This window comes from Jaculus jaculus, chromosome 12 (genome assembly GCF_020740685.1).
Source record: "Jaculus jaculus isolate mJacJac1 chromosome 12, mJacJac1.mat.Y.cur, whole genome shotgun sequence".
Lineage (NCBI taxonomy): Eukaryota > Metazoa > Chordata > Mammalia > Rodentia > Dipodidae > Jaculus > Jaculus jaculus.
Window position 1 is genome coordinate 18,146,795 of NC_059113.1, and position 19,740 is coordinate 18,166,534.

The following is a 19,740-nucleotide window of genomic DNA, read 5'->3' on the forward strand; positions in this document are numbered from 1 at the left end:
TCTAAGGACCCCAATTCGAGGCTCGATTCCCCAGGACCCACGTTAGCCAGATGAACAAGGGGGTGGAGTTTGTTTGTAGTGGCTGGAAGCCCTGGCACGCCCATTCTCTCTTCCTCTCTCAAATAAACAAACAAACAAAATTAAAAAAAAAATATTTTTAAAAGGTTAAAATAAGTATTCTTTAAAAACAAGCAAAATACAACTACTCATTTACTATAAAAATATTGTGCCCCAAGAAATGACTTGCACATAATCCCACTTTGGGCTCAGGTATAGTTGTATAGATTGATTCATTTTATGTCTTAGATGTGTATTTTAAGTACCTCTCTCTTTTTTTAAATTTTTATTTATTGGAGAGCTACAGATAGAACGGGCGCGCCAGGGCCTCCAGCTACTACAAACGAACTACACACACTTGTGCCCCCTGTGCATCTGGCTGACGTGGGTCCTGGGGAATCAAGGCTCAAACTGGGGTCCTTAGGCTTCACAGGGAAGCGCTTAACCTCTAAGCCATCTCTCCAGCCCTACTTCTAGTCTCTTAACTGCATGCCATATGTGGTAGTGTGAATGTAGACTCAGGTGTTTTAGTAAAACATGTAACCTGGGTCTTCTGCTGCCTGGCTGGAGGAGGTGTCACTTGGGGGACAGATTCTGGGGTCCAGCCCAAACATGTGCTATGGATCAGATCTGAATTCCAGTCCAGAGATACAGTGAGAGGTTTGAGCTCTGGGGTTCCTGGATGCTGCTGGTTTATGCTTGCTGCTTTTTGGTGTTGCTGGCTGGTCTGCTTGGAAGTATGGAAGCCAGCTTTTTCTGCCATCAGAAGGAATTTCCCCTGTATTCTGTGAGCTTGAAATAAATCCCTCCCACAACTAGGTTTGGTTGGATGCTCATCCCAGCATTGTGAAGCTGTCTACTATGCTGTGGTTTGGCTGGGATTTTGTCACATACAAGAAGCAAGTGCATGAACACATTCACTCATATGAACTAGATCCAAAAGACACCTGATAACAAAACTATCTTTTATTGTATATTGTCTGATTTATTCTTATATCACAACTTTTAATGTTTAAGGGTTAGCAAATAAAAACTAAAGTAATCTTAGTACAAAAAATTAATAAATTAAGGCAAACACTAAAGATCCAAGAGATCTAAGACAACAAGACAAGCTATATCCAGGTGTAGGACTACCCAAGGAACTATTCTTTTTGACTTTTTCTTGGGTTCCAGTGAACATTCAGTAAGCACATCAGCCAAGACAGGCCAGCCAAAATTGATGATTCGTAATATAAACAAATGCGACTTCTTTTATACTGAATAAAATGCAAATTTTAGAGATCCACTAAAATACATCTGTGAAAGCTCCTAATAAAAATAAGTCATTCAGTTCAAATTCAGAGACAGGTTACATTTGAATGCTAGTGCTTCAAGTCTGTGAGCAGTATCTATGTGTCTATGTAGCTAATTTTTTAAACTTCACAGAAAACCTAATACAATACTATGTGCTTATAAGAAATAGCCTTCTTTAAAAATGTTATTCAAATGTTAACCATGAACAGCAGTCCAAAATAAACGACTTCAAGGGTTTAATAACCAGGTCATGCTAGCTACACACAGTTGCCACACAAGGCATACTTCATTCTAACACCACCATAATCAATCACTGAACTTCAAGTTCCAGAGCTTCAACAATGTGTGCAGCTGAAGGGCGGTCCTTGGGGTCTTCATTAGTGCACACAGAGAAGAGTTCGATCACTTTCTGGTAGGACTCATCAAGCTCTTCCATGTTGACAGGTGGCCTGGTTCCCAGAGCTGCATAGTACGCCTCATCATCAAAGTTACTTTCATCAAAAGTTGTATCTGCCCCTGAGAGGATCAGAGATGATAAAAACCAATGTAAGGTATAACTTCCTAAAACAAATACATTACCCACAGTAGTTTCTGGGGAAACAAGAGACTTTTTCCTCCCTAGTAGTTGTAGCCAGTGGTTAAGAACTAGTTGCTCAGGTAAAAACTCCCACCCATGCTCATGTAGGCAAAGCTAATTAAACACACATTAAAAACAAGACATTAGAGGAACTAGTTAGAAAGAAAGGCGTTCAAGGGATGAGGGGATAAGAAAGAAATAGGGGATTATAGTCAAAATACATTATATACATGTATAAAAATTATCAAGTTTTTTCAGATATCAAAAACATGACTTTCTGGTGGGGGGTAGTATTTGAAAAACTATGCCATCAATTATACTTCCCATTACACTAGTAGGCAGTCTGTTCAAGTGCCCCACCATTGAGTAGATAAGATATTTTCTATTTTCTTGGAGTTATAGGCTACTAGTCTTACCATGAAAATCTTTTCCAATCTTTTTTCTCAGGCAAGGAGTTACGAAAATAAGATCTCAACTTAAATTCCTATTCTTGATCATTTGTATGAGATTAAACTGAGCCAAATTAGTCCCTACTATAAGTATAATCTTGATCTTATATTAACTGTGCCACTAAAACAACTTGCTGCTCTAACTTAATGTAAAGATACAATTGTATATACTGGGAAGAAATGTTACAAAACTGTTCGTACCTTCATCATCATCATCTGGAAGGTTAATGTGTGGAATACATAAAGTCATCATTTCCCATAGAGTAAGGCCAAAGGCAAATATGTCTGCCTTGTCAGTAATAATCCCATCTTCTTCCAAAGCTTCCTTAGGCTTCCATGGCTCAGTACCAATATAATAGGCCTCAGGATCAGTCACTGAAACATGGAAAATTCAAGAAAAATAGTTGAGAAAGGCAAGCAGCCCAAAGAAAAAGGGGCAAATGATCTGGACAAGGAATTCACAGATGAATCATCATTGTTGCTGGTAAACCTGAAAATCCAACCTCATTCATGACTTTGGCACAAAGTGAAGTTTTGTATATACTAAGTTATTACAAAAATACTGAATTACCTGATTATTTCTGTGGCATGTATACCTGGGAATGTATCAAGATCAAAGGGCACAAACTTTTAAAAAGATTTATTCCTGAAGTATGCACTTCTAAACTACCCTCTCTGAAAGTGCCACCACATGAGTCACAACCAGCACCTAGACATGCCAGCAAATTCTGAGTGACGTGTCATTTCTGAACTGGAGCATTTGTTACTGTCTAAAGGGATCTTCCAATGTGATAAAATGTTCTAAACCTGAATTGTCCATACACCAACACTTAACCACATGTTGCTCTTAAGCACCTGAAATAAGACTAGGTGGCTGAGGAAATGGTTTTCACTTTAAAATAGTTGTTTAGATAGCTGTATGGAGCTAGTGGCTACTGAGGTAGACAGCACTGCTCTAGAGCACATTTACTCGGTATACTGATAGCAGTGTTCCAGGTAGTGCCTGTCCATCACTGTAGGCCCTGTGATGGTTTGAAATGCCCCTAAGAGGCCGGAGCTTTGAAAGCTTAGTCTTCAGGTGGTAGTGCTGTTCTGGGAGATTCTACAGTCTTTGGGAGGCGACCTGTCCAAGGCCCCTTATTTCTATCAAGCAACCTGGTCCACCATGATGGGAGCAACATCTATGCCACATGTTCCACCACCATGAACTGAGCTACTCTACAATGCATTTTCCACAAGAATGGTCTGAAATCCTCAGAACACATGAGCCCCAAATAAATAATTGCTCCCTCAAGTTGTTTCTGCCAGGTTCTATCGTCACAGTAACACAAAAGTAACTAATACAGGTCCTAAAAATGAGCCATATAGAATATATCCCTAACATTACAGTTTGTGAAATAACCCTTGGTTACTCAGCACAGTCATGTCAGTTCATTGTACTATCATCTATCTGTCATCTATGGCAAGGTCTCACTCTAGTTTAGGCTGGCCTAGAACACATAGCCTCCCAAGTGCTGGGATTTTACAGGCGTGTTGCCACCATACTTGGCTGCAATTCTACTTTTATACAGATGATCACAGATGGTGTCCTGGCCACTGCCTTCAACCTGTAAACTTTTCCTATACTACAAATGAAAGTTTAGATAAATATTCTAATCAGCATCCATGAGCCATCTTTTAATGACTTAAATTTTGGAGCAAGATGGAAAGATGGCTTAGAGGTTAAGGCACTTGCCTGAAAAGCTAAGGCCCCAGGTTTGATTCCCCAGTAACCATGTAAAGCCAGATGCACAGAGTGGCGCATGCATCTGGAGTTTGTTTGCAGTGGCTAGAGGCCCTGGCATGCCCATTCTCTCTCCTGTCATCTCCCCTTCTTTTCTCTTTCTCTCTGTATCCATATAAACACATATACATACATACACACACGTGTATTGCTGGGTGTGGTGGCTCACACCTTTAATCCCAACACTAGAGAGGCAAAGGAAGGAGGATCACTGACTTTGAGGCCACCCTGAGAGTACATAGTGAATTCCAGGTCAGCCAGAGCTAGAGTGAGACTCTTATTTCAACCCAAAATAAATAATAAACATATATGTGTGTGTGTGTATAATACACACACACAAACATACATATCTGTCCCTCTGTCATAAATAAGTAGGGCAGGAGAGATTGCCCAGTGGTTAAGGCACTTACTTGTAACGTCTAACAACTGGGGTCTAGTTCCCCATCACCCATATAAAGCTAGATGCACAAAGTGGTGCATGCATCTGGAGTTCATTTGTAGTGGCTGGAGGTCCTGGTGCACCCTTTCTATCTCTCCTATCTGCTTGCAAATAAATAAAAATACTCTTCTTATATTTTAAAATTTGGGGGCCTGGAGAGATGGCATAGCGGTTAAGCACTTGCCTGTGAAGGCTAAGGACCCCCGTTCAAGGCTCAACTCCCCAGAACCCATGTAAGCCAGATGCACAAGGTGGTGCATGCATCTGGAGTTTGCAGTGGCTGAGGGTCCTGATGCACTCATTCTCTCTGTTTCTGTTTCTCTCTCTCTCTCTCTCTCTCTGCCTCTTTCTCCTTGTGTCTGTCTGTCGCTCTCGAATAAATAAATTTTTTTTAAAGAAGGCCTGTTGTGACTTTTCAGGTCTTAAAAACTAAAATAAATAAATAAATAATTTTAAGTGCTATTTGAGATTTGTTTTAGGTAGGGTCCCACTCTAGCCCAGGCTGACCTGAAACTCATTCTCAGGCTGGCCTTGAACTTACAGCAATCCTCCTACCTCTGCTTCCTGAGTGCTGGCATGAAAGGCGTATGCCACCACGCCCAGCTGAGAAATAACAGTTTTAAAGCAGAAGCAAGCTAGGTGTGGTGGCATACGCCTTTCATCCCAGCACTTGGAGGCAGAGGTAGGAGGATCACTATGAGTTCAAGGTCAGCCTGGGCTAGAGTAAGACCTATACTATATCAAGAAATAGAAGCATTACTTTAAAGAAGACTCTTGATTGTCACCAAGAATATATCTAAATTTTCTTAGAGAATAGTTGGTGTTCACAATAAAGAGTATGGGAGGTGGGAGGGGGGAAAATGGCTTTTTTTTTTTTTTTTTTTTTGGTTTTTCAAGGTAGGGTCTCAATCTAGCCCAGGCTGACCTGAAATTCACTGTCATCTGAGGGGGGCCTTGAGCTCATGACGATCCTCCTACCTCTGCCTCCTATGTGCTGGGATTAAAGGTGTGCGCCATCATGCCCAGCAGAACTGGCTTTTAATAACACCCTCCTTTTTAGTTCCGTTCCAGTTCCTTTTACTAATTTCTCAAATTTTGTCACTTTGCTGAAACGAAATAAATCTATTTTCAAATACTTTTCAACTTAAAAACAACAATCCATGATAGAAATCATTCAAGTTACCAGATTACTAATAAAGGTCAGGTATGGTAGTGCAGACTGATAATAACACCTGAGGAGGATCATGAGTTTGAGGCTAGCTTGAGTTAAACAGGCATGAACATCTAACTCAAAAATAAAAAAAAAAAAACAACATTTTATATATAAACATCAGTAAGGCAGGCATGGTCATGCACGCCTTTAATCCCAACACTCAGGAGGCAGAGGTAGGAGGATCACCATGAGTTCAAGGCCCACCTGAGACAACAGTGAATTCCAGGTCAGCCTGGGCTAGAGCAAGACCCTGCCACAAAAAAGAAAAAAAAAATTTTTTTAAATACTACCTACCAGTCATATTTTCATCCAGTGGTAGAGAGACTCCTACATCACAAATTTTAACTGTTTCAAAATCACCTTTAATTACAACATTTGAAGACTTTATGTCTCCATGAAGCAGCTTCTTTTCTTGGTGCAGATACTAAAATTATAAAAGAAAAAAAATTAAATACATGTAAGAATAAAACTCATTTTAGAAATTCTTTAAATAAATTGTTTAAATAAAAAGCATTGTAGCCAGGCGTGGTGGTGCACGCCTTTAATCCCAGCACTCGGGAGGCAGAGGTAGGAGGATCGCCATGAGTTCGAGGCCACCCTGAGACTCCATAGTGAATTCCAGGTCAGCCTGGGCTAGAGTGAGACCCTACCTCGAAAAACCAAAAAATTAAAAAAAAAAAAATTAAAAAAGCATTGTGCACACGTACATAAAAATAATTATTTTTTATTTGTAAGCAGAGAGAAGAGGGACAGAGAATAGGTGCACCAAGACCTCCAGCCCATGCAAACAAACTCCAGATGAATGTACCCCTTGGTACATCTGGTTTACATGGGTACAAGGGAATCAAACTGGTGCCTTTAGGCTTTATAGGAAGCACCTTAACTGTTGAGCCATCTCTCCAGACCCCTAGCCCCGTTTTTAAAAATAGTTTATTTGAGAGAGAGAGGTAGGTAGAGAATATGGGCACATCAGGCTCTCTAGCCACTGCAAATGAACTCCAAATGCATGTGCCACCTTGTGCATCTGGCTTACATGGGTACTGGGGAATCAAACCTGGGTCCTTTGGTTTTGCTAAGCCATCTCTCCAGCCTTAAAATTATCCTTTATAAATATATTAATATATATATACAATGTTACCTTTCTATCTGTTTCATAAACTTATTTCATATGAAACCTTAACATATAACTTTGACATCACTATCATTAGTACATTGTGAGTCAATCAACAGTTTTCTGGAGTCATTTTTACTGGGATTAAGTGATTTAATATTTACATTTTATAAAATTCTTTTTTTGTTGTTGTTTTTTTTTTATTTTTTCGAGGTAGGGTCTCACTCTAGCCCAGGCTGACCAGGAATTCACTATGGAGTCTCAGGGTGGCCTTGAACTCACTGTGATCCTCCTACCTCTGCCTCCCGAGTGCTGGGATTAAAGAGTGCTGGTATTAAAGGCGTGCGCACCACGCCCAGTTTACATTTTATAAAATTCTTTATATTGTGTCAATCCAAAGACATAACTTCTTTGCATGTTACTGAGAAGGCACTGATTGATCTTTGGATTTGCACCTACATACTCATGATGCTAAAACTTAATACCCCACTCAATCATTATTAAGGTTTGCTTTTATCAACAAGGGTTAGGATCTATTTCCTGTTCTGGGTTCAACTTAAATTTATTAGTCCATTTGGTCTAAAACATGTTTTCTACTGCAGGCTTATGTGAGGGCCCTAAACCATACTTACTGAACAAAATTAAAACTTTAAAGAAACTCACCCTTGGAAAGAAAAAAAAATATAGCAAATATTTTTTGTTTGTTTGTTTCACAGATTATTTAAAATATCCTGGCACAATTACCTTTAGCCCTCTTGCCATGCTCAGAGCAACCTTTAAAATTACAGCTGCTGGAAAGGGTTTGCCGCTGTCCTTGTTTCGCTCTTCTATTAAGTCACCCAGAGACTTTTCACCTCCGTACTCCATAGCAAGGCACAGACTACCATCACTGGCTTCAGTAAAAGCTCGATAACCTTAAGAAAATATAATTTTAGAATAAGGAAAAATAGTAACATGTAGGGATTTTTCAGTAATGTGATGGAAAATACAAATCTGAGGAAGACTAAGAAACAGGACGTGTGCGCACACGTGTCAAGGCTCATGTGTTGAGGTCAAAGGTGTCGGTCTGAGACAGGGTCTTTCTTGTTTGCTGCGAAAATAAACTAGCGGGCCGGCAAGCTTCAGGATTTTCCTGACTCAGCCTCCCATTGCTGCGGGTGCGTATGTGCTACTCTTGTGCAACTTTAGGAGGGTTCTGGGGATAAAACCCCAGCCACCAGGCTTACAGAGCAACAAGCATAAATACCTTCAGTGCTTGTCAACAGCACGACAAATGAAAACATTTTTACTGTGTTTTTGAGGACTTCAGCTCTAGTTGTACTAAAAATGCAAAATACAAGCCACCTAAATGAACCTAAATAATTTAAATGAAGATCATTTTATATTCCTGAATTTTTTGGGGGGGTGGGGAGGAACATTTCAAGGCCGGCTCTCATTCTAGCCCAGGATGACCTGGAATGCACTTAGTAGTCCTATGCTTGTCTTGGAAGTCACAGCAATCCTATTTCTGCTTCCTGCATGCTGGAATTAAAGACATACACCACCATGCCCAACTATTCTTGAAATCTTTATACTGATAGTACCATAGACTACTTCTAACTCCATGAGGTTAAATATAAAATATTTTTGGCCAGGTATGGTGGCTCGCGCTTTAATCTCAGCACTTGGGAGGTAGAGGTAGGAGAATGGCTATGAGTTCAAGGGCAGCCTGGGACTACAGAAATCCAGGTCAGCTTAAAACAAACAAACAAAAAAAAAAAAACAAAAAAAAACTGGGGACTGGAGAAATGGCTTAGTGGTTAAGGAGCTTGCCTGCCAAGCTGAAAGACACATGTTCTATTTCCCAGTACCCACATAAAGCCAGATGTACATAGTAGCACATGCTTCTGGTGCTTATTTGCAGTGGCTAGAGCTTCTGGCATATCCATCCTCTCTCTGGCTCTCTCCCTCTCTCTCTGTCTCAAATAAATAATTAAGTAAACTGTGAATTGTTAAACAATTTACATTTATGTGGTTCACAAATACCTTCAGGTCTGTCTCTTCATTTTAAGTAAAACTAGTTAACAGCATATACACTGTGTTTGGCTCTACAAATACTATTGTACTACACACTACCACCAAACTTACCTATAATGTTTGGATGATTAAGGTTTTTTAAAATCTTTGCTTCATCAGTTAGTCTCTTCTGATATATAGTTCGATAATGATCATTACATATAGGATTTATTTTTTTCACAGCCCAAGGAGAATGAGACATACCTCTTGGAGATCTAAAAAAAAATTACATGTATAAATTTAAAACACAGAAATAAATAAAAACAATACATGTTCAAACAAATATGAACTTTTGAGTTTTGAAGGGAACTTAATAGTAATTTATTTTAAAAAATATATTTAAAACATAATAAAAATAAAAATATAGTTAAAATGTTTTAGATTATCAACAGCTTTATTATGGTTCTAGCTCAACTAAAAGATTAAGTATCTAGTGTAATAACTAATGTATGATAGCTAAATTCTGAGGGAAATGAAGCCAGGCATAGCAGTTCATGCCTGTAATTCTGCTACTCAAGAGGCTAGGTAGGAGATCACCTTGAGTTCATAGCCAGCCTGGGTTAGAGTGAATTCTATGTCAGCCTGGGCTAGAGTGAGACCCTGCCTCAAAAAAAAGGAAAGAGAGGGCTGGAGAGATGGCTTAGCAGTTAAGGTGTTTGCATGCAAAGCCAAAAGATCCAGTTCCATTCTCCAGGACCCACATAAGCCAGATGCACAAGGGAGCACATGAATCTGGAGTTCATTTGCAGTGGCTGGAGGCCCTGGTGTGCCCATTCTCCGTCCCTCTCTTTCTCTCAAATAAATAAAAAAGAAAGGAAGGAAGAGAAGTGAAAAAAAGAACCAATTATTATGAACTAGGCTAGGAAAATGCCTCAGCAGTTACAGGTCCTTGTCTGAAAAGCTAGCCAGCCCAGATTCAATTCCCCAGCACTTATGTAAAGCCAGATGAAATCAGTGGCACACAGCATTTGGTTGAGTGGCTAGAGACCCTGGAGCAACCAACCACATGTATATATACCTACACATGCATGTTTACTTGTATGTATGTAATTTGTTTTGTTTTGTTCTTGGTACTTTCAAAGCAGGGTCTCACTTTAGCCTAGTCTGACCTAAAACTCACACTGTAGTCCCAGGCCAGGGCTTCCAGCCACTGCAGCCAAAATCCAGATGTGTGTGCTCCCTTGTGCACATGACCAAAGATTATTTTTAATATAGCAGAAAATATAGTAGAAATTTTTATTTATTTTTATTTTTTTATTTTTTTTGGTTTTTCGAGGTAGGGTCTCACTCTGGTCCAGGCTGACCTGGAATTAACTCTGTAGTCTCAGGGTGGCCTTGAACTCATGGCGATCCTCCTACCTCTGCCTCCCGATTGCTGGGATTAAAGGCGTGCGCCACCACGCCTGGCGAAATTTTTAATTTTTTAAACTCATTATTGTAGCAAAAATTTTTAAGGGCTGGAGAGATGACTCAGCAGTTAAAGGTGCTTGCTCACAAAGCCTGGTGTCACAGGTTCAATTTCCCAGTACCCATGTAAAGCCGGATGCAAAAAGTGACATGTGCATTTGGAATTCCTTTGCAATGGCAGGAGGCCCTGGCAAACCCATAATCTTTTTTTTTTTCCTCTTTGTCTGTCTCTCAACTAAAATGTCTTTTTAGATTTTTGATAAATAGAAAATAGGAAAATGGATTTGTTCCCAACCCTCATAAATAAGAGTAGAAAGATCAGTGATCAGTCCCTGAAGTTCAACATCCCATTTATGGGAATTCAGACACAGAAAGCTAGGTGAAAATCAACAGTTATTTAAAAATAATTTCTCAAAACTTTAACAGGAAGCCGGGCATGGTGATGCATGCTTTTAATCCCAGCACTGAGGAGGCAGAAGTAGGAGAATTGCCAGGAGTTCAAGGCCACCCTGAGACTACATAGTGAATTCCAAGTCAGCATGGGCTAGAGCAAGACCCTACCACACATACACACACACACACACACACACACAAAAAAAAAAAAAACCCTAAATAAATAAAACCAAATTTAACAGGAGCAATCAGATTCTAAAAGGCCCACATCCATATCATTGTAAAATTTCTTAGAACACTGGTGACAAAAAAATCGCATGAGGACCCAAGAGAGTGGGAAAAACAGGTACATAAACTATCACATTACAAATAACTGGCAATCAGGAACTAATTCTGGGGCTTTTAGCAACACACTCCTCCCCCCTTCTCATGGGCAGGAGCTCTTCATAATCTCTCCTCTTTTCTTCACTTAATCTCAAAATCTCTCTAAACTTGAAAGACAGAAAGATGGAAAATAGTAATTCTGAATTATAACACTGTAAACTCAAAAAGCCAGTACCTAATATTCTCAAAATTCTGTAGGAAAATTATTTCTAAGCTTTTTGTTTAGGGGGGAGGGCAGGGTTTCATTATGTATACCAGAGCGACCTTGTCCTTATGATCCTACTGCCTCAGCCTCTAAAGTGCTAAGATTAGAGGAACGTACCTCCATGCCCAGCTTTTTTGTCTTAAATTTTTTTTTACATATATATATATGTAAATATATATATATTTGAGAGAGGCAGAGAGAATGGATGTACTAAGGCCACTAGCAACTGCAAACAAACTCCAGATACATGTGCTAGCTTGTGCATCTGGTTTACATGGGTCCTGGGGAATCAAACCTGGGCCCTTAGACTTCACAGGCAAGCACCTTAACCGCCAAGCAACCCCACCAACCTGTTTTATTTTGTTTTGTTTCTTTTTAACATTTTATTTACTTGAGAGACAAAGAAAAGAAGCAGATAGAAAGAATGGAGGCATCATGGCCTCTAGTCACTGCAAATGAACTCTAGACACATACACCATCTTGTTCTCAGGCTTATATGGGTACCACCAAATTGAACCTGGGTCCTTAAGTTTTACAGGCAAGCAAGCGCCTTTGCTAAGCCATCTCTCCAGCCCATGCTCAGCTTTTAAAGTATGATTTCTAGTGTAGAAAAACAAAAAGGGTCATTAAAATGAAAAATTTTTAGAAATACAAGGACTCAAAAACATACACTAGGAACCTTTACATGGGGAGCTACCAATGTCTTCAATCAAAATGTAAAACCAGGAAATAAGACACAAAACTACAGAAAAAAAGAATATCCAATTCAGAGAAGCAAAAGAAATCTACAGGTTCTCAGTAGAGAAAACCTTGTCCACAGTGCTGAGCATTAAGAAGTCAAGAGTCAGCCTCCCTGTAGACCAGCTGACAGAAAGTTGGAAAAAGCCACACTGCATGCAGTTCAATGGGAGAGAGAGAAATCACCAGTGAAGATACTCAACAGTGGACACTGCAAGCCTTATATTTGGCCAGCCAGGCCAAATGAGCCAACAAGTACAATAATAGCATGTCTGTCATGGTGGAAACCAACTGCCCCTTAATTGGACTGGAGGCCCACTCCATGGGAGGGAATACATCCCTGATACTGAAAACCTGCAACAGGGGTAGTCATGAGCCCTAGGGGTGTAACATCTGCTGCTATCTGGCTAAATGTATATACTATGCTCATCAAACTGCCCACTAAGCACTTCTCTTAATGTTCTTACCCTTATATTAATGCTACTCTCACTTTTGGTTAGAGAAGCTTCTCTTTTCAGATGGCGGTGACCTTGGGATAACTCAGAAAGCACCATGGTGCTGAGAAGAAGTGACAGAGGAGTGCTCAGCACTGAAATATCTCTATCACACCTTCTAAGGCTCAGGGTCTAATGCGGAAGAGGTGGTGGAAAGAATGTAAGAGCCAAAGGAAAGGTAGGACTCCTTATAACATACTCCTCCAGACTCAAAATGGCCTGGATATCCATGACCTCACAGTGCCTGACACTACCTATACAAGCCCATCATAATGGGAGGAAAAGATCATGACATCAAAATAAAAGACTGTTTGAGAAGTGGAGGGGATATGATGGAGAATGTAGTTTCAAAGGGGAAAGTGGGGAGAGGGAGAGAATTACCATGGGATATTGTTTACAATCATGGAAGTTGTCAAAAAAAATAATAAAAATTAAAAAAAAAAGAAGTCAAAGACAATGCTTTCTAAGATAAGATATATGAAGCTTTTGGGGGGACTAGCTAAGGGAGACAGAACTTAGAGCTCCCTCCATGCTCAGCACAAGTTCCACACCACTGAGCTGCACTGCATCTCAGCCCCACAGAAAGCTCTCATAAGCCACATGTAGTGCTGCATAAAATAGTTGATTACAGAGGTGAGAAAATAAAAATGAGGGCTGGACAGATGGCTCTGTGGTTAAGGCACATGCATACAAAGGCTAAGGATCTAAGTGCAATTTCCTACCACGTAAAGCCAGATGTACAACGTGGCACATGTGTCTGGAGTTCATTTGCAGTGGCAAGACAGCCTGGCATACCCAGTCTCTCTCTCTCTCTTTCTCTCACTCTCAAATAAATACATTTTTTAATAAATCAAAAAAAAAAAAAGAATTCAATAATGAGTCTGTGAGAATGGTAGTTAAACACTGGAAAACAATCATTTATAAAATAAACCAAGTACATACAAACACACAAAGGTAATGTTTAAACTGAAAAAATGCTTCTAGAATACCTATTAACATATAACTGGTAAAATATTCACTCATTGGCTTCTTTTTAAAAGATGTGTCGGCCGGGCGTGGTGGCACACACCTTTAATCCCAGCACTCGGGAGGCAGAGGTAGGAGGATTGCCATGAGTTCGAGGCCACCCTGAGACTCCATAGTGAATTCCAGGTCAGCCTGGGCTACAATGAGACCCTACCTTGAAAAAACAAAAAAACAAAAACAAACAAAAAAAAAGAGATGTGTCTATTTGGAAACAATAAACATAGATGAAACATAAATTTCCTCAGAAAGTTTGGGTGTGTCAGGCTGATTCCAAGAATGCACTATACAGACGTGTTGGCCATGTAACAAACATGAAAGTAAGTTCAGAGTCATGACTTTGGTTTGGGGACTTGTTTGTTTGTGGGGCAGGAGGTGGGATGTTGAGATAAGATCTCATGTAGCCCAGGCTGGCTTCAAACTCTATGCAGCCAAGGCTGGCTTCGAACTCCTAATCTTCCTGCCCCCATCTCCTGAAGGCTGAGATTAAAAACTGGAACTGCCAGCAAGCCCAGTCCACAGTAACAATTTAAAGAAATTTAAAGAAATTTTGGAAAAGCAAATCTGTTGATATCTATATTACTATCTATGAGCACCCTTCTTGTTCAATTACTTCATTTTTCTCCAAACACGATTTTCCTACTCTAAATTCATGTTATTTCTTCTTAATAATAATGCCATAAGAAGAAAACATTTGACATCTCTTAGGTGGAGGACAAATCTCTGGGTAGGACAAGTACTGGCCAATGTCATCCTGGCTTCCTCTTCAAGATTTTAGTGCTGAGGGTATTAGACTAACCACAAAGGAAGCCCTTCCTCTGCCTTTCCCCTATAGGAGCCAGAGGAAGATGAGCTACTTCACTTTTCCTCTTCCAGCAGGAGGGAGTCTGCCAGGCAGAGCTCAGTAGCTAGGGTCTGGACTAGAGCGGGAAGGTGGGATCACCCATAGGTATGTGAGTTTTCATATTCCTTTTCTGTCTCTCAGGAGAGCTATAATTCCACATAAGACAGTTTATATAAAATCTCACACTTACCTTTTCATTAGGTAAACATTGACCCCAGTCCCAAATCCAAGCTTCTGCATAAATGGAGAGGCAGGGATATTTATATGTGGAGTTGAACCTAATACTAAATGTCAAAAACAAAAGCAAAAAATTAGCATTTGGAGAGACTTCTACAAAGGCCTGTTAACACTCTTAAGATACTGATCTGGAGCTCTCAACACATACATTGACAGGCATCCACATTTTAAACGAACGCCCTTTACCAGGTCAGCTTTTAGAATGCTATCATACATTAACAGCAAAGCAGAAGTCAGGATATGGACTTTTTATGGCAAACAAGCTGAGAAGTTGGAAAATAAAGTCCTTGTGTGATTATTATCTGAAAGTAACTATAGTGCCTTTTAGAGAATATTAGATAATCACTAAAGAGACTGTTGGTCATAAATAATGACTGCTCCTGGAACTGCCATCTCACCATAAACTAGAAAACTTGGTGATACAATGCTTTTCAGATACTTGACAGCCACAGAACAGAGGTGTTACCTCTCTTGAAGTATAATGGCCCAAACCTACTACTTAAAGGCACTTTCCAAGTACAGAGGAAACACAACCAAGCAGATCTGTCAAACTGAGGAGACAGACAAACATTAAGGGGGGGTCTTGCAGCCAGAATTTGTGGAGCAGAGAAATAAGGAGAGACCTAAAAGAGGATTCTAAAGATTGAAAAGACCTCCCACTGAGTACTTGGCTAAGTGCTTAACTGAATACACAGTGAGCAGGATTCACCAAACCAGGAAAGCATAGGCCAAACAATGACTCATGCGCATGCACACTCACACACACACGTGTGTGTGTGTGTGTGTGTGTGTGTGTGTGTGTGTATAAATTGTAAGTATTGCCAAAGGAAGGGTAAGACTGCTCACAAAGCAAATGTCCAGAAAGAAACTGGCCTTGATAACCACGACCTTGCAGATGTCATCATTTTTTCCTATTAGAGGGTCTTGTGAAGGTAGTACTAGGCAGTGTGAAACACCAAAAAAAGAAAAGAAGAAAGGAAGAAAGAGAAAGAGAGACAGAGAGGGAAGGAAGGAGAAAGGAGAGAAAAAAAAAGGGCTACGGATGGCACTCAGTTGATGGAGTGCTTGTCTATCATGCATGAAGCCCTAGGTTACACCTCCACCAGGTGTGGTGTCACATGCTTGTAACCCTAGCAATCAGGAGGTGAAGGCAGGAGGATATGGAGTTTCAGGTCATCTACAGGTACAAAGCAAATTCAAGGCCAGCCTGGGGTACTTGAAATCCTGCCTCAAAAGAAAAAAGAAAAACAAGGTCATAGAGATTGGGAGGAAGGAGGAGTACTGAAAGTGCCTTTATTCATTCACACATGATGAACTACTTACAACATTCTAAGCAATCTATAAGCTAACTAGTAGTGGGGTGGGGGGTTATTGTAGTTAAGTGCTTGCCTGTGATGCCTAAGGACCCAGGTTCGATTCCCCAGTACCTACATAAGCCAGATGCACAGGGTGGCACATGCATCTGGAGTTCATGTGCAGTGGCTAAAGGCCTTGGAGCACCCATTTTCTATCTGCCTCTTTCTCTCTCTCAAATAAATAAAAAATATTTTAAAAAAGAAACTAGCAGAGTGAGTTTAGCATGACTTCAGGATACTAGATAAATATATATAATTTGTATACACTAGAAATGAACAGTGTAAGATTTTTTTATGAAACTATATAGAAACTTTTAAAATGTTCTGTATGTGATGTTAAGTTCAGGGTAGAAGCTTGTTTTTTGCATATGATATCCGATTGTTTGTTGAGAAGATTTTCCTTTGCTTACTGAACTACCCTAGAAAATGCCTTTTCCTCATAAGAGCACAGCATGAAAGGAGGAGGCAGGTAAAGCAACTCCCTAATGGTTCAAGCTAAACTGATTCTTCAGCAAGAAGCTGAACATTAGTAAAAACAGTCCACACATGCCAGACTCAGTTCTATTAGGTAAATACTGTTATGATTAACATTATACAAAGATACAAAAGAAACAAGTTATAGTACTAAAACACTTCTAGTAGTAAGGAGAAATGAAGGTCTTGCTTCCACAATCTTACCGGAGTTCCTTTTCTCAGATAGTTTGTTTGGTGTCTTGAAATTGCTGATTCCTTCCATTGTAGCCATCACTGTAGGTCCTACGAAAATAAGCCACACAGCAAGGATTAAAAATACAACTCTAAGGTTGGGCATGGTGGCACATACCTTTAATCCCAGCACTCAGGAGGCAGAGGTAGGAGGATGGCCAAGAGTTCAAGGCCACCCTGAAACTACATAATGAATTCCAGGTCAGCCTAAGCCAGAGTGAAACCCTACCTGGAAAAAAAAAAGTGAAGAAATTTATAAAGCCTTGCTCTCTGGCATTTCTATGATCATTTTCAATAAAATGAAGTTTCATAATTGTTTATTTTTGAAACATAGTCTTAATGCCTCATCAATACTGTTTGTGAACTCATATTTGAGCTGATTCTCTCCTGATATTCATACCCCCAAACATAATCCTCAAGACTGTTTGAATTAGAGAAGTATGTCACCACAAATTTTATTAATGTTTTGAGAAAATTTTCAAATTTTTAAACATCTGAAATTTGTGTGAGAACATGCTAATTATGTAACTGGGTGGTTAATTATTAAATGGTGGTGTTAAATATGGTATTGGTAATTAAAATAATTAACTATATTCCAATAAAATATCTTGATATCTCTACTCAGTAAAAAAAAAAAAAAAAAACTCTAATTGGTGAAATTTTTCTAACATCATTTACCATTATCATATAAACATAAAATGTGAAAACTGAAAATGACCTCGACAAATACTTATTTCAAATTCATTTACAATGATAAAACTGAAATCAAAGTACAATTACCCATGGTCATACCATTTGTGAATTGGAGTTTAAGTTCCAATTATTTATACTTGGATTAAAAAAAATTCAGGCTGGAGAGATGGCTTAATGGTTAAGGCATTTGCCTGCAAAGCCAAAGTACTCTGGTTCCATTCCCCAGTACCCACGTAAGCCAGATACACAAGGGGCACATGTATCTGGAGTTCGTTTGCAATGGCTGGAGGCCCTGGTGTGCCCTTCGCTCTCTCCCTCTGTCTGCCTCTTTCTCTCTTTCTCTAATAAATAAATAAATAAATAATAAAAAAAAAATTCACTGGGCTGAAGAGATGGCTTAGTGGTTAAGGCACTTGCCTGCAAAGCTAAAGGACCTTGGTTTGATTCCCCAGGACACCATATGCCAGATGCATAAGGTGGCGCATGCATCTGGAGTTCGTTTGCAGTGTGGCTGGAAGCTCTGGCGAGCCCATTCTCTCTCTCGAGCGTACTCTCTCTCTCTGCCTCTTTCCCTCTCTCAAGTAAGTAAGTAAGTAAATAAATAAATATTTTTTAAATTCACCAACTAGAAAAAGGCAACAGCTACACAGCACATCTGCCTCTCATCACCCTTCCCAGAAGTTAACAGCTGTCTTTATCCTTTAAGAAAACCCTATGTGCACACCTGTTGTCTTAGCACTTGAGACACAGAGACAGGATTGTCCTGAGTTTCAGGCCAGCCTGGGATACACAGTGAGTCTGAAGCTAGCTTAAACAACAGAATGAGACCTTGCCTCAAGAAAAGCAAAACAAAAGTAGAAAACTGTATACGCAAGCTGCCGTAATAGCCAAAATATGCAAAACAGAAATATCCATTAGATGACAAATGCATAACTAAGACTGAGATTATATATATATATAATATATACAACGAATAATGTAAGGCACTGATACACACAATATAAGCGAACCTGGAAGACATTATGCTAAATGAAAGCCCCTGGATACAGATGGCCACAGATATGCTGAGTCCATTGATCGAAAATGTGTAGATTTGTCCAGAAAATGCTCGGGTTTCCCAAAGAGTAGGCTGTAGCTAGGAATAAAAGTCTATAGTGGTTCTGACTTTTCGAGACTGCACAAATAGAAAAGCCGGGGTTCCGGAGACTGTAGGGGGTGGGCATTCACTTTTGGATGCCTTATATATCCATGTGGAAAGGTCAAATATGAAACTGAATATAGATCTGGAATCCAAGCTGAGCCTTAGAATAGATGATGTTAGGTCACTACACTAATTTGAAATCACAGGGTTCTTAATTAAATAACAGCACAAAAGTGAATATTTTTGATGACGATAAATTAGATATATTTTCCGTTGGCTTGGGGTTCAAATTACTGACAACTGCTCAAGTCGGTGAATGAGCTCGCTGAGCCGTTAACACAAAATGAGAATGGCCTTCACCGCAGTCTTTAAAGTGCTGAGATTACGGGCGTGCGTGACCACGCCCACCTGCTTGCTAACTTATTATTATTATTATTATTATTATTTAGGCTGGGTCTCACTGTACACCTGACCTGCCACTCACTCTGGAGTTCCGGGCTGGCTTCGAACTCACAGCGATCCTCTCTCCTCCGCAATACAAAACTTAAAAATAAACCCCTTAGGATGAAAATCTGTCCAAGGCCACAGGACTGTCATCTCTGACGTGGCGAGGGCACCCGAACGTCTTTCCCCAAGCTTCCTTCCCACCCTGCTCGGCATCTCCGGGGCGCCCACGATTCCCCGCGTCCCGCCCAGCGACCCTTACCACGGCCGGCCGCGCCCTCCAAGAAAAGCTCCGAGGTGACAAGCGGTCGGCCCGAGGCTCTCTTGAAAATCGGGGTCTGCCACCAGACCCCACGGCTCCTTCGGCGTCCTCAGCCGCAACTACGCCCCGCCCACGCCCACCCGCAGCCGCAGCGGTTGCGATTGAACCGCCCTTCACGTTCAAAAAGGCCGCGCGCGCCGCCGCCTACGGGGCGGCGCGAGGGTCAGAACACGTGGCATTCGCCCTTCGCTCTTTCCACGGAGCTGGGTTCTGCACCAACCAAAATAGAGACGCTTTCAAGGGCAGTGAGATGAAAAAACAGACCGATTTTATGACAAATGTAAGCCCTTCAGAGGAACAAATCCTCATGGAAAGAATATGGATGACTGTTTAGAAGGCACACTGTTCAGGTTGTAGTGAGTAATAGATCCTTTTCTT

The 19,740-nt window shown here is 40.3% G+C and overlaps 1 protein-coding gene across 1 annotated transcript; it reads right to left on the bottom strand.

The window, feature by feature from the left end:
* Window positions 1-1,008: 1,008 nt before the first annotated feature.
* On the bottom strand, window positions 1,009-19,436 carry Pbk (PDZ binding kinase). Its single transcript, XM_045131230.1, has 8 exons — window positions 19,303-19,436; window positions 16,736-16,813; window positions 14,656-14,749; window positions 9,050-9,192; window positions 7,667-7,836; window positions 6,106-6,235; window positions 2,578-2,751; window positions 1,009-1,866 (listed from the first exon to the last, which is right to left on the bottom strand). Exons 2-8 carry the CDS (start codon window positions 16,800-16,802, stop codon window positions 1,661-1,663), a joined length of 984 nt encoding a protein of 327 aa, XP_044987165.1. The 5' UTR covers window positions 16,803-16,813; window positions 19,303-19,436; the 3' UTR covers window positions 1,009-1,660.
* Between the last annotated feature and the right edge of the window lie 304 nt (window positions 19,437-19,740).